Genomic DNA, 12,396 nt, shown 5'->3' with positions numbered 1-12,396 from the left:
TAACAAAGCCACACAGCTTTCAGAGTTTAATAAACAATGATAACAAAATTGTGAGATATACAATCAAAGCTAAGGAAAATCTCTACATAGACCATACAACTATGCATATGTAAGATATTTTATTAGTAATTTCTTTTTGCAGATCTGTTTTGTTATAGGAAAGTATTGCAACATTCAAACCCGCAATTTATCAGGATATGTAAATAAGAGCTAGACCACCAGACATATTTTGTCTTTACAGAATTACACTATTAAAAATGTAAACAGGGGCACAATGCAACCTTTTAGTGGACTGTAATCTATAAAAAAGAGCTGCCTGTTTGCTACACTTGCAGTGGAGATGAACATGGTCCATTCAGGAAAGCAGAGCTGCATCAAACTTTAAAGAGGAACTGCAGAAAAAAGAAAAAAAACAAAAGCAAAAATGTAATTGTTAATGCATGTCACCATGAGAAAGCCTACTGAGTAATGCTTAAAAAACTTTTTTCTCACATGAAGTTGTGGGCAGGGCCCAAAATCGCAACAAAATATTCCTAATGTGTGCAAATAAAAGTTTATGTTTGGCAAATAACTTTTTAAGTTTATGAGACAAAAATGAGTTATTTAATTTAGAAAAAAGTTATTTAAACAATACATTATTGCCCCAACTACTGAACTGGAGTGTAGATAGAAGATTTGATGTGTTTTGGTTCCCATTGTTGAAAGTCAGTCATCATCAGCTGTGTGTTGTTAGGCTTTGATTGGCCCTTGGCAACATTTATAAACCATTACCGTCTCCTTTGGCATCATAGTTGTTGTTCAACATGGTGACTGCACAGGTCTTTCTGAGGTAGGTTGAAAGGCCCACCTCCTTGCTAGCACAAAACAATCCAGTAAGGGTTGTGATGTGCCTTACTGCTTTAAAGTAAAGTCTTCTAAATATTTAATGTTTCAGGGTGTCTCTCTTTGCCTTGCTGCTTGTGGCTGTTCATGGCTCTCCAATAAAAGGTGAGGTTATTAAACCATGAAGGGGGACACGCATGTAATTGAACTTGTTTCTGAATCTTGTTCTTTACCCAGGTTCAAAATCCCAAAGCCAGGGTAGACCCAGTGACTCAAGTGGTGATGATGATGGCTCTCACCAGGGATCCGCCACTGGCTACTCTGCACCTGTATTTTACAGCACATATGGAGGTGTTTCTAAGCCAGTGGGTCAATATCTAGGTCCACCCCAGTATTATCAGGCCCAGCCAATGCCTATTGCACTGAGCTCAGTTGTGCCTGGTGTAGGATATACCACTGGTTTTGGCTTTGTGCCTGTTCAAGCAGGATCTGTTGCAGGATATGTCACTGATGCTTCTGCACCTCTTCCTGTTGGCTCCTTTGTGCCTCTTCAAGCAGGATATGCTGCCATTCCTCCACAGGCTGGAACTCGGGCTAACTTGCCTGGTAAGTTCCTGAAACATGTAACCAAGCTTCTTCTGGGCTTGCAACAGATATTGAACACTAACCTGAAACTAACTCTTTCTCCAGAGATGGAGTTGGTTATTGCACCTCAAGCTTTTGAGGAAGCTACAACAAACACCCAGCCTCGAGGCTTGAGCATTGTTGGGCCACCACTCCCTCCAACACCTTCTACACCGACCCTTCAGTCTGGAGAAATGTCTAATGTTGTGAAGGAGGCTGAGTTTGGGAATTACCAGCAGCAAACGGAGGCGTTTGGTTACCCATCTGACCATGTGGGGCCTGGTCTTCCACCTGTTGCCCTGCTAGCTTCTGGTGTGGGTGGCTTGTTGAGCTTCCCTTCTCCCTACTGTCTTCCTTACCCCTTTCCCTACCCTTACCCTGATTTTGACTACAGGCTCTTGTATGGACAGTACCCTCCTGGCACCTACACTACCTTCAGCAAAAACCATGAGAAGGGCAAAGAGTACCAGACCATCCACTACCTGAAAGAACATGGCTCTGATGCTCCACAGAACCCTGCCCCTCAGTAGCAGCAGCAACGGCTCTAAGATGCCCCGTTAAGGTCTTGGTACTAAATATGACAAAGGTGGGTTGACAGTTGTAAAGTACTAATGTATCTTGCCATTAGCTTAACTGGGTTTTCTCTTGTAGATGGTGTCTTAAGGATGTACTACATCTTTTAATAAACTTTTCCTCCAACATCTTGTGTCAGAGTATTGCACAAAATTAAGTGTGGGAAGCTTGGGTGTCTAGTTAAAACCTGAGGCAAACTACAAAGTGTGAAGCTGAACAGACCATGGTACTGTCTGCTACTGTGGGACTTGAGTGGGTGAGACGCTTGTTGGAACGAACTGCAGCTGCCGTTATGTGTTGCACACAGAACGGGAGCAAAATATACTATAAATTACGGCTATAGCTTGGTTCTCTAGAGGGTCCAGCTTAAGCATATTGCAAGTGTTTTGCTGACCAAGTGATTCCATGTAGGTTTTTCAGTGTCTCCATGATGTAATTAACTCAAAGTTAAAGTTAAACACTCGCTCATCACAGAACTGCTTATGCACCAATGAAACGTATCTAGAGGGAACTTGTACATTAAATGGGTTTGCTGCTTGTGGATCTGTGTACATTTGTGGTTTCCACAGCAGAGGCAGCTGTCAGGCCAGTAGGACTGGGCCTATGGCTCTATTTTAGGAACCTGTGTTCAAAAGGTCAGATAAAGAATAGGAATCCTCACAAAGCAGGGGGAGGGGAATATTAGCTAAAAGGGGGTGAAGGCAGATGACCACAAACACAGCTCTCCTACAGAGCTGTGTTGCCTGAGGGGGTGAAGCAGAAACTGAGATGTAGAATAAGTAACCTTATTGGATTTAGAGGAAAGTAAAGGGCAACAAACTTGATAAAGTAGACAAACTGCTTTTATTTGGATATCATGGATGAAGATCCATCAAACCAAGAGAAGGAAATAACCTGCCAGCCAGACGCCATCAATAATCAGGTCAGTTTTGTGCTTTGCTTCACACGTTATTGTGATTTGTATGAAAGATAACGGAACAAATTCGGTGATTGGCATTTTAGAGTCCATACAGGAATCGCTCAACCGGAGCATTGGCGGTCACAGCAGGTGTCGTGATTCTGGCTGCATATGTTGCGTTGCACCTGTTCTTACTCTTTACTGAATGACTCATTCGTTATACAGGGTGATGCACACTGAGCATACTCACTCACTGGAGCTTCCTATTTTCGCTGATGACTCGGTGCTGGGAAACCTGACCCGATGTGAATGTTATTGTGGGAGGTCATTAACAAATGAGGGAAAAGATTCAGATCAGGCAACACTAAAAGTTCAAAAATTAGGACCTTGTATTTAAATATTTACTCTTATTTAAAAGTTTCAGAAATTAGATGGTGTATATTGTGAGGTGGTTTAAAACTATTTTTGGTCAACATTGACCAAAGTGCTACATAGACGATGAAAATTAAACATTTGACAAAAAAATGGATGTCTGAATCCAGTAAAAATAAAATATGCTGTCTGAATCTTAGTTGGATAAAGCATTAAATGCCTTTGTGCACAGTTCTTTGCAAATGCCTTCTCATCCTTTTATGTGCGTTCTGCAATAAACTGTTGCATCTGCATTTATCAAAGCAATTTATAGGGCATCCTTGAGAACTTTAACTTATTAAATAGTATACTTTGTTTGAATATATTTTACTGAATGCATGAAAAATAAATAGAATTTGACAGATAAAATAGGAAAAGTACCACAGCTTCCATCCCAAAATGTTGCCCTCAGAGGAATAGAAATTGGTTAGGTTGTCTAACAACAACCAAGAAAGTGACCAGAAAACGCTGGAACACCGTTGTCTCTGTAATTTGAAGATCACCATGGACTGAGGGCATAAAAGCTAAAAAAGAAGTGGTTTCTCCAAAATGAACACTGTTGAGATCAACTAAATTATGCAGCTGCCCACATGGTTAAGTCAGATCTTTAAAGGAAATGTTTATGGTCAAAAGAGACAAAGACTGGGAAATGCAGCTACAGAAATCAAATGTTTGGGGGGTGGCTTTTACACCTAAATACTGGATCAGCTGTCATGCATCATGACAAGGGTCTGCTCCAGTACCAGGGGTACATTTCCATTGCACAAAGTAGAGTGCTACTTAGGAAGAGGTACTCCTAAATACAGCTACATGACTGAAACTCGGGTGTTCACACAGTATAATGATCCTGATCATCTAATTACTTTTGAATGTAAATTAGCTGACCAAAAAACACATTGAAAATTTGTATGTTTTCTTAAAAACTGGGACAATGGCAGGTAACCAATCCTGCCAGATGGTAGAATCCATCCAACAAGTTTCTGCCAAGCAAAAAGGTCAAATAATCAGAATTGTGTAAGAAGCTTGTTGATAGAAAAATGGTGTGAATTCTCGGCAATAAAATGATTCATTATGTATTTTATACATACAGGGTTGTATGTATAAAATAAAATCTATGTGGATAATTTTGGCCTCCTCTGGTTTCACCATAAATTCTAAGTTTTGTGTCCATTTCTTTTTTTATTCATTAAAGTTGTTTGTTGCGTGACTTTGAAATATAGCTTAAATAAGGGCATAATTAATGACATTCACTTTGATATAACGTATTTCCTGTTTTGTTGTCCAGCTGGACAAGCCAGCCCTGGATGGCAGGTGTAAGGACTCAGAGGACACCACAGGACACCTCTGTCAGAGGACAGAGGACACCACAGAAGGTCAAAGGGTAACTGATGCAGAGAGCAAGGAGGCAGAAAAAGCACAAGATAAGGCTAATGCTGAAGACAACAACATGGAGGATGTCTCTCAGTGTGCTGAAGAGGGAGGACAAGATAAAGATAATAGGTCCGCAGCTGATGACGTGAAGGAAGCTGAATTAACAGAGAAACAAGATGGGAAAGAAGATGTGGAGAATGGTGACAAGAAAGAAGAGCAGGTGGATGAGAGGCAGAATCAAGAAGGCGGGAACATCACGGAGGAGATCCAGGACAAGGAGGGAGTAAAGCTAAAGAATCAAGGAGAAGATGTGAAAAACAATGAACCAAAAGAAAGTGAACAGGAAAAACATCCAAAACAAGAGGAAAAAGTGGTGGCCGACAAAGGAAAGGCAAAGGAGACAGAAAAACAAGTGAAGCCTAAAAGAAAGGGGGCCCCTTCCTCCTCCATCTCTCGACCAAGAGCCTCTGCACGTTCTATTAGAGCGTCCAACAGAAATGACATTATTGCTAAGTTTCAACAAGGTGCTCCAGAGTGAGTAACAGCCAAAATATCTATAAACTCTTAGATTAAAAAGGGATTCCAAAAAGCTTGAGGAAATTGCATTTTCTTTCTCTCTTTTGTTTGTAGGACACCAATACCTCGCAATTTCAAAATTCAGAAGTCCGCTACAGCGATGGCAACTGGAGCTTCAATCAAACAGAAGATTCTTCAGTGGTGCCGCAACAAGACACGCAAATATGAGGCAAATTCAACATGTCGAACCCATCAAAAACCTATCAGATTCAGGTCATGATGTCAGTGCCAAGAAGAAGACATTACCTGTACTCTTCTTTGATCCCTGTAGGGTGTAAACATTGAAAACTTCTCCTCGTCCTGGAGTGATGGACTGGCGTTCTGTGCTCTAATCCATCGCTTCTTCCCGGAAGCTTTCGACTACAGCTCACTGAAACCAGAGGAGAGGGAGAAAAACTTCACTTTGGCCTTCCAAACGGCAGAGTAAAGACTTGTTTTGTTTTAAACATATTAACAATTACATACCACATTTAAAAACCTTTAAATTCAGGGTGTTTAAGATATATAATGGGACCAGATAGTTCCTATTAAAATCTGTAGAAACAAAGATGTTTCTCTGACCTTTGTGGCTCATCAGATTTTTCTCTCTGCTGCCTTCTTCCTCCAGGTCCCTGGCTGACTGCTGCCCTCTACTGGAAGTGGCTGACATGATCATGATGGGAAATCACCCAGACCCGATGTGTGTGTTCACATATGTGCAGTCCCTCTGCCACAGCCTCTCTAAAATAGAGAAAGAGAGGAAGGACAAGGAGGAAAAGGAGAAGGCTGGCACCGAGAAAGAGGAAGGCAGTGATGCAACAGGAGAGGAATCATGTGCTGACTGTGAGAAGATGGAGAACCAAGAGGAGAAACTGGAAGAGGACAAAGAAGCAGAAAAGGGATATGAAGAGGAGGGAGATTGCCCAACGAGGCGTCAGGATGAAGATGCTGGGGGAGTTTTGGTTGAGGCAGAGACTTAGAACAAAACTGACAGAAAACAAAAGACTGAAAAGACCAAAGATTGCTGTTGATGATGACTTAGTTCAGTGTTGCATACAGCTGTCTCAACTCAGATGCTAGTTGTTTAATGTTCCAAATATATGGAAAATGTTTTGTCTCTTGTGCTGTGTTTATCGCTTTTTATTTTAATTACACTCCAAAAAAGATAAATTCTTTCCATAAATGTGTGTAAATAACAAAAGTATAATAAAACGACTGATGGAATAGAAATCGTTGAATGGAAATTAAAGATGTATTGGTGGATTTGTTACGGAAAGAACAAACAAACATGACAATAACCGTAACATTAATGTTTTTTTGTTTTTTTGTTTATTTAGCTTATACAAACAAATACATGCTCTTAATGAAGCATGTTCAATAATGACTTTTGACAATATGGTTTTCTGCTCAGGGCGGTTCAGTATAGGAGAGAGCGCAAGCATAAATGCCAGCATTTTGCAGGGGTCTGTTGCCCTATTGAGAAGTAAATGAAAGTTAAAATTGATTCAGTGATGAATTATGTATTTTCCTCCAGTTGTTGTTAATAGCAATGCCAACAATGGCAGCTAGATGTGAATGTCTATAACACTTTTCTACATATTGTTGATGGAGTGTTTTCACAATTTTCTGAGACTGCTCTACTGTACAAGTAAGTACCATTGCCTAAACGTCAAACCTTTTGTGCAGAATTACATAACATTTTGAAGATTTTTCGTATTTTGATTAGTTGTTATGCGGCGGGGGCTTACCCGAGGCGCATTCATGCAAATTTAGCCACCGGCTATTACCGTATTGGTATTTTATTGGACTTTAAGGATTGCATTTAATCACATCTAGTATTAAATCGAAAATACAGTAGGTTGGTCAAACATTAACTGCATTAATCTACTTTTGTCAGTGGATCTTTAAATTATAGTTTGAAATGTGATATAAATTAGCTTTTTATTTTCATTAGGATCCCCTTAACGTCCAACATGAACACAATTTATAGGCTGACCATATCTGGACTGAATGTTTTACACTGAATACCTAAATATTAATAAATAAAAACGCATGAAGGCTGAAACCTTTCAGTTAAAAAAAAAGTTATATATTTAACACAAAACCTAAGGTCCGAGAGCATATTTGACAAAGTTTTCATTGATCCAACAAAAACTTTTGAACCAACAATAAGGAGCTGCGTCTTCTTTCTAAGCGTTACGGTAGTCGCCCTCTTTACTACCCGGAAGGAAGACTGCTGTGTAGTTCGTTTTCAGGGCTAACACACATAGACTGAGACCCTGCGGTGTTGTTTTCCAACATACTTTCCTGTAAAACATGTCCGCAGACATGCCAGCGGCGCTCGGCAGCCTTAACATGGAGTCGCAGCTTCTGTCCATCATGAACGTGTTGGTGAAAGCTGCCGTAGCGGAGATCGTACAGCTATTCTCGGAGAGCTCCGAGTCTATGCGGCTGCATCTCAGCCAGAGTCTGAGGGAGAACGAAAACCTGAGGACGAGGATGAAGGTGATGAGGAGTGAGCTGTTTTCCCTGAAGCTCCAAACCAGGACGAACCGACCGGCCAGCCGCTTCTCTGCCTTCAGAGGCAATGTAACCAAACCTCGGCCAAAACTGCAGGGTAACCCTCCTTTTTTTAAGCACTACTTTTACTCTAATAACAATAAAAAGACGCCCCACACGTGGAGAGCAATACGTTGTTACCAACAGGGCCGGTCCCACGATTGTTTTGGGGCTACAAGATTTTTGGGGGGCCCAATTCCATATATGTATGTATGTATATATATATATATATATATATATATATATATATATATATATATATATATATATATATATTTGCAAGCCCTGTCCTTGGTTAGGCTTTTCGAAGTCGACATTTAATAGTAATGCAAATACAATTACAGCAAAAGAAAACTTTAACACAATCAAAGATTAACATGTGAACCTACAATTACAAAGAAACCTATTCAGATAAGTGAAAAAATAAACAAAGAAACTACAAAATAACAATCCATAAAAGGTGCTACAACTTTAAGTGTTCAAATATTTATCTTTGTTTGAGCCATTTTTAACATGACATTTAAAAGCAGTTATCTAGGAAATATATCACTACCCTTGAGAGTCTGAATGCATGATACTTAGGTTATTAGCTGTTATTTATTGAATAGAATAATATAGCTGCTTTTACAAAGAACAGTGACATTGCAATAAGAATGTATGTTCAACATGCTAATACAGACCTAAAATGCAATGTTGCCTATTTATATTTATATCAATAAGAATGTATGTTCAACATATGCTAATAAAGACCTAAAATGCAATGTTGCCTATTTATATTATGCATTAGATATTTTATTGTTCTGGAGTTATAGTGTTTGAAGAAAGAAAATACTTATTCTTTGTGTCAGTTTATTGTCAGAACCAGAAGGAAGATATCAACATAATTTCCCTGTTTTATTCACATTTTATGTTGTATAGGCCTTTAGTATTGCTTTAACCTGAACTGACCACCAGAGGTTGACTTTGTACCAGGGTCATTCTGCATTGGTGTTGTGCCTGTCACAACAAAGTACATCTGAAGAGCCTTCTTGATGGAAAGAAGACTTTGCCTCATTAATCTTTGCTGTGTTTTTTTCTCACAGTTCTGAACACTAATGTTCATCTGTCTTTATACCAGTTGGTATAAAGACAGATGAACATTAGTGTGGAATGAGTGGATCCTTCCACTCGGTTTTTGACCATAAACTTTCTCCTTTCTCTGCAGTGTTTATGAAGCCAGCACAGGGTGATAAAACCGTTCTTGAAACTGCTTCCACCTCTGTCCCCCAAACCAAGTTGTCCTCCTCCGCTGTCCAAGTGCAGGTAAATATAGTTTTATGTTGTTGTGAGTCTGTTTGACGTGTTAATTTGCTCAGGTTTCTGCCTGATTGTTTGCCAGTGTGCAGATGTGGACAGTCCAGAGGTCATTCTGATCAAAGATGAGGATGATGTTGTAGGATCTGCGCCCGACATTGGTGAGTCGGCTTCACCGGTCGGCTTCACCGGTGCGGTTTCTGTTTTGTAGGCAAGATAACGATAAATGTGTAATAAATAAATGTTGGTGTTCCTTTTTTATTTTTATTTTTTAGGTCAAAATAACTTTGGAGAGGATTGCATGCAGGGTGCAGGGAATCAGAGCTTAGACTCATCCGGCTCATCCTGCTTGATCGATAATAACAAGCAGCTGAGGATCGTGAATGTTCACAGCGTGGGAGAGGCCCCTCTGCAGGAGGACGGCGACATCCTCTTCTCTGCCTCTGAACTTCAGGCTTTGAGCGTCCTGTCTGACCACAGCATCCCTCCGGAGACGATTCTTAATTTCACGAGTGGTGCGAATGGCCGTGCACCGGTTGGAGCGGTGCAGGAAAACTGTACTGAAGTGGTGAGAAACATCCAACACGAAAGGGATCCTCCCACGCGGAGAGCTTCAGCAGCAGGGAACCAAGCATTAAATTCCCCCACAGTGGACGCAAATGGACAGCCCATCCACTTCTCGCAACAGCACAACGTCCTCCCCAACCCGATCAGCAAATCCCTGGACTGCGGCTTCTGCGGCGAGCGCTTCCACAGCCGCGAGGAACTTATCGTGCACCGCGCCGGCCACACCGGCGAGTCGCCCATGCCTTGTTCCTTGTGCAGCAAGACTTTCGCGAACAAGACCACGCTGGCCATCCACATGCGGATTCACACGGGCGAGAAGCCGTACGCCTGCACGCAGTGCGGGAAGCGCTTCACGCAGAACGGCAGCCTCAAGATCCACCTGAGGACGCATTCTGGAGAGAAGCCGTTCTCGTGCAGCCAGTGCACCGCCAGCTTTAACAACCCGAGCAACCTGCGCAGACACATGATCACGCACAATTCCACCCTAGGGCTGTGATCTCAATTAAGTGGTCAGGATCCAGATTTTTTTTTTTCTTTTATGACTTCCAGGAATTTAACGTTTTGTTTATCATAAGAAAACAAACCGCAGCCGCACAGTAGTGTTTGTTGAGTCAGAGTTTGACACTTCCTGGCTTGCAGTGTGAGCAGCAGAAGAACTCCTGACTTAATCCCTGAAATGAAAACAAAACCAGAAATATGGTCCAAGTATTTCAGAGCATTCCTAATAAGACATTTAACTTTACATTTTGTTCTTATGTTGCATATGCAAAGCTCCGGTGTTAAATACCAAACTAACCATACAGTTGGTTGAAGTTATGTAATTAATTGGAGAACCGTAAAAGCAGGATATTAATTTTAATGTTTTAACTTGATTCAGCCTAAGGAAAGCTGCTGTGAATGTCCTGGCAAGACGTTGCGTGAGCAATGATGTTTAAAATTCAATGATTCGGTTACTTCAGAGTCATGTTGACACTAATATAGCTATTAAATGCAGTACAATTACAAAAGGGTATCTTTTATAGGTTGTAACGTATCACGTAAGACATTAATAAAAGTGGCACAAATACGGGGCCTGCTGCCTCAGCATTCTGGTGGGTTGGTTGTTCTCTGTGCTCGGGTGAATCTCGGCTTTTCTTAAATCCACCTTCCTCTTTTAGGCCAGTGTCGAGCTAGCTCTGCACTGTTGGTATTGCCATTGCTCATTCTTTCTGGCGCTTGCTCGACACTCCTAGACACCATAAAACCATTTTCTCTACAACAAAACCTCTTGAAGACCCTTAAATGTTTATGTCCCCTGCAACAGTGGCTGCAGATTTCCTTCTGTATGAGCCCAATATGTCACCAGTTGCTGCATGTTTTTTTCTTTCTTTTGGACGGAACTACTGTTAATTCAAATCGATAAAGGCCTCCATAACATTCACTCCTTTTATAATGCAGTTAATTAACTAATTTGATTGATACAATTATTTTATTTGTTCTCCTTTACGGTGTTATTAAAATTAACTGGCATTTTTAGCTATTGCTAAAAATATGCAACGCTGTTATTTTGGTTATTTTTAAGCCAATAAAGTTCATTGAGATGACAAAGTTTGATAACTAAACTGACCTTTTGCCATAAAAACAGAAACACCCGTGTGTCACTGCCAAAACTTTTGATCATGACTGTATTCACATTAGCAGTGTATCTAGATGTGCTTTATTCCCAGCTATTTTAAAGTACTACTTAGTTATTGTTATGAATTTTGTTGATTGAAAGCATTTTTTTAAAAAATCTTGCATAAATCTTTTTCGAGTTTTTTGTTTTGAATTTTTCTTCACGTCATTGTTTCAGTAATTTGAAGCATTTCTTGTTCATTGATTCTCATTTGAATTTAGTTTAGAACATTGACAAAATTAATTAGTTTAAACTGTATCATTTTCAAGTATTGTTTGATGATTCAATTTAAAAACTTTTTTTTGTTTTTTTTTTTGTAGTTGCCAAAAAAACATATTTCAGGTCAGAACACAAAGCTTATTCTAAATTATTGAAAACATTTTGCCTGGGCAAATTTTATTGTTGATATATGTAAAAACTAAAAGAGCTACAATGCCAGAAATATGTGTTAACTTGCCTTTTTTAAGATTTGGGGAGCATTATTCTGTTTAAGTTTTAGATTCCAAAAAATATTTTAAATGAACACTTACGTTAAAAATAAGATCTTGATTTACTTTCTTGTATTTTATTATCAGTCAAATGAACTTTGTAGAACATTTTAACATAGCATTGAGACCTGCTTGTTTTTTCTTTTCAGAATTTATTTAAGAGCAATTTTAAAGTTTAGAAAAGAATGACTGTTCCTCTCTGGGAGCATTAGGGGAGCTGCATTTAAAGATCCTTTAACACATACTATGCATTTTGAAATAATCGTCTGAGTTTTCATACACAGCACAATGAATTGTAAAAAAAATAGACAAAGGAAGGCAGCATTTCCTTGTTTTTGTGATTGTGTGCAATTTTCATTTATAAACAAACTTCCACCAACTTTATTGCTCGATTTCCAAGTTTTTATACTTAACGGATAGTTTATGACTTGTTTTTTGTGTTATTTGCTATTTAGTGTCAGATATTCTGTCATAAATAAACAATTTTCCATACTGCATGGCCAGAGGGCAGCACTATTGTAAATACTTCTTGTGTGTCTAATATTTCTAATTCTGATGAGTGTTTAAGGGGGGGTCTCAAG

At 39.7% G+C, this 12,396-nt stretch overlaps 3 protein-coding genes across 10 annotated transcripts; all 3 read left to right on the top strand.

The window, feature by feature from the left end:
- The first annotated feature begins 726 nt into the window (after nucleotides 1–726).
- LOC103147473 (uncharacterized) lies at nucleotides 727–2,147 on the top strand. Of its 4 annotated transcripts, none has more exons than XM_016678455.1 (6): nucleotides 727–829; nucleotides 935–987; nucleotides 1,060–1,221; nucleotides 1,264–1,428; nucleotides 1,513–2,032; nucleotides 2,098–2,147. In XM_016678455.1, exons 1-5 carry the CDS (start codon nucleotides 804–806, stop codon nucleotides 1,974–1,976), a joined length of 870 nt encoding a protein of 289 aa, XP_016533941.1. In that variant the 5' UTR covers nucleotides 727–803; the 3' UTR covers nucleotides 1,977–2,032; nucleotides 2,098–2,147. The 4 variants fall into 4 exon arrangements, with proteins under 4 accessions (XP_016533941.1, XP_007565900.1, XP_007565899.1 ...); XM_007565838.2 differs by having other exon boundaries at nucleotides 728–829; nucleotides 1,060–1,428; nucleotides 1,513–1,760; nucleotides 1,841–2,032; XM_007565837.2 differs by having other exon boundaries at nucleotides 728–829; nucleotides 1,060–1,428.
- A 441-nt stretch (nucleotides 2,148–2,588) lies between these two features.
- smtnl1 (smoothelin-like 1) lies at nucleotides 2,589–6,503 on the top strand. 4 transcript variants are annotated; one of them, XM_016678452.1, is made up of 6 exons: nucleotides 2,590–2,941; nucleotides 4,614–4,655; nucleotides 4,689–5,233; nucleotides 5,330–5,444; nucleotides 5,547–5,698; nucleotides 5,883–6,503. In XM_016678452.1, exons 1-6 carry the CDS (start codon nucleotides 2,876–2,878, stop codon nucleotides 6,232–6,234), a joined length of 1,272 nt encoding a protein of 423 aa, XP_016533938.1. In that variant the 5' UTR covers nucleotides 2,590–2,875; the 3' UTR covers nucleotides 6,235–6,503. The 4 variants fall into 4 exon arrangements, with proteins under 4 accessions (XP_016533936.1, XP_016533938.1, XP_007565898.1 ...); XM_016678451.1 differs by having other exon boundaries at nucleotides 2,605–2,940; nucleotides 4,610–4,655; XM_016678450.1 differs by having other exon boundaries at nucleotides 2,589–2,940; nucleotides 4,610–5,233.
- Nucleotides 6,504–7,404: 901 nt separating this feature from the next.
- LOC103147470 (zinc finger protein 502-like) lies at nucleotides 7,405–12,312 on the top strand. 2 transcript variants are annotated; one of them, XM_016678453.1, is made up of 4 exons: nucleotides 7,405–7,871; nucleotides 9,015–9,115; nucleotides 9,192–9,267; nucleotides 9,382–12,312. In XM_016678453.1, exons 1-4 carry the CDS (start codon nucleotides 7,571–7,573, stop codon nucleotides 10,167–10,169), a joined length of 1,266 nt encoding a protein of 421 aa, XP_016533939.1. In that variant the 5' UTR covers nucleotides 7,405–7,570; the 3' UTR covers nucleotides 10,170–12,312. The 2 variants fall into 2 exon arrangements, with proteins under 2 accessions (XP_016533939.1, XP_007565897.1); XM_007565835.2 differs by having other exon boundaries at nucleotides 7,408–7,871; nucleotides 9,018–9,115.
- Nucleotides 12,313–12,396: the final 84 nt, after the last annotated feature.

The sequence above is a fragment of the Poecilia formosa genome, unplaced genomic scaffold, assembly GCF_000485575.1.
Source record: "Poecilia formosa unplaced genomic scaffold, Poecilia_formosa-5.1.2 Scaffold183, whole genome shotgun sequence".
Lineage (NCBI taxonomy): Eukaryota > Metazoa > Chordata > Actinopteri > Cyprinodontiformes > Poeciliidae > Poecilia > Poecilia formosa.
The sequence above is the reverse complement of the archived record's forward strand: the minus strand, read 5'-3'. Positions and strand labels throughout refer to the sequence as shown.

Excerpts from the sequence above, each read along its gene's own strand:
- LOC103147473 (XM_007565837.2), top strand. The coding sequence starts at position 804 with ATGGTGACTGCACAGGTCTTTCTGAG. Across the intron at positions 830-934 it reads ACTGCACAGGTCTTTCTGAG|GGTGTCTCTCTTTGCCTTGC; the intron begins GTAGGTTGAAAG and ends TTAATGTTTCAG. Across the intron at positions 1,429-1,512 it reads AACTCGGGCTAACTTGCCTG|AGATGGAGTTGGTTATTGCA; the intron begins GTAAGTTCCTGA and ends CTCTTTCTCCAG.
- smtnl1 (XM_016678450.1), top strand. The coding sequence starts at position 2,876 with ATGGATGAAGATCCATCAAACCAAGAGAAGGAAATAACCTGCCAGCCA. Across the intron at positions 2,941-4,609 it reads CCAGACGCCATCAATAATCA|CCAGCTGGACAAGCCAGCCC; the intron begins GGTCAGTTTTGT and ends CTGTTTTGTTGT. Across the intron at positions 5,234-5,329 it reads TTTCAACAAGGTGCTCCAGA|GACACCAATACCTCGCAATT; the intron begins GTGAGTAACAGC and ends TTTTGTTTGTAG.
- LOC103147470 (XM_016678453.1), top strand. The coding sequence starts at position 7,571 with ATGTCCGCAGACATGCCAGCGGCGCTCGGCAGCCTTAACATGGAGTCG. Across the intron at positions 7,872-9,014 it reads ACCTCGGCCAAAACTGCAGG|CAGTGTTTATGAAGCCAGCA; the intron begins GTAACCCTCCTT and ends CTCCTTTCTCTG. Across the intron at positions 9,116-9,191 it reads CCTCCGCTGTCCAAGTGCAG|TGTGCAGATGTGGACAGTCC; the intron begins GTAAATATAGTT and ends ATTGTTTGCCAG.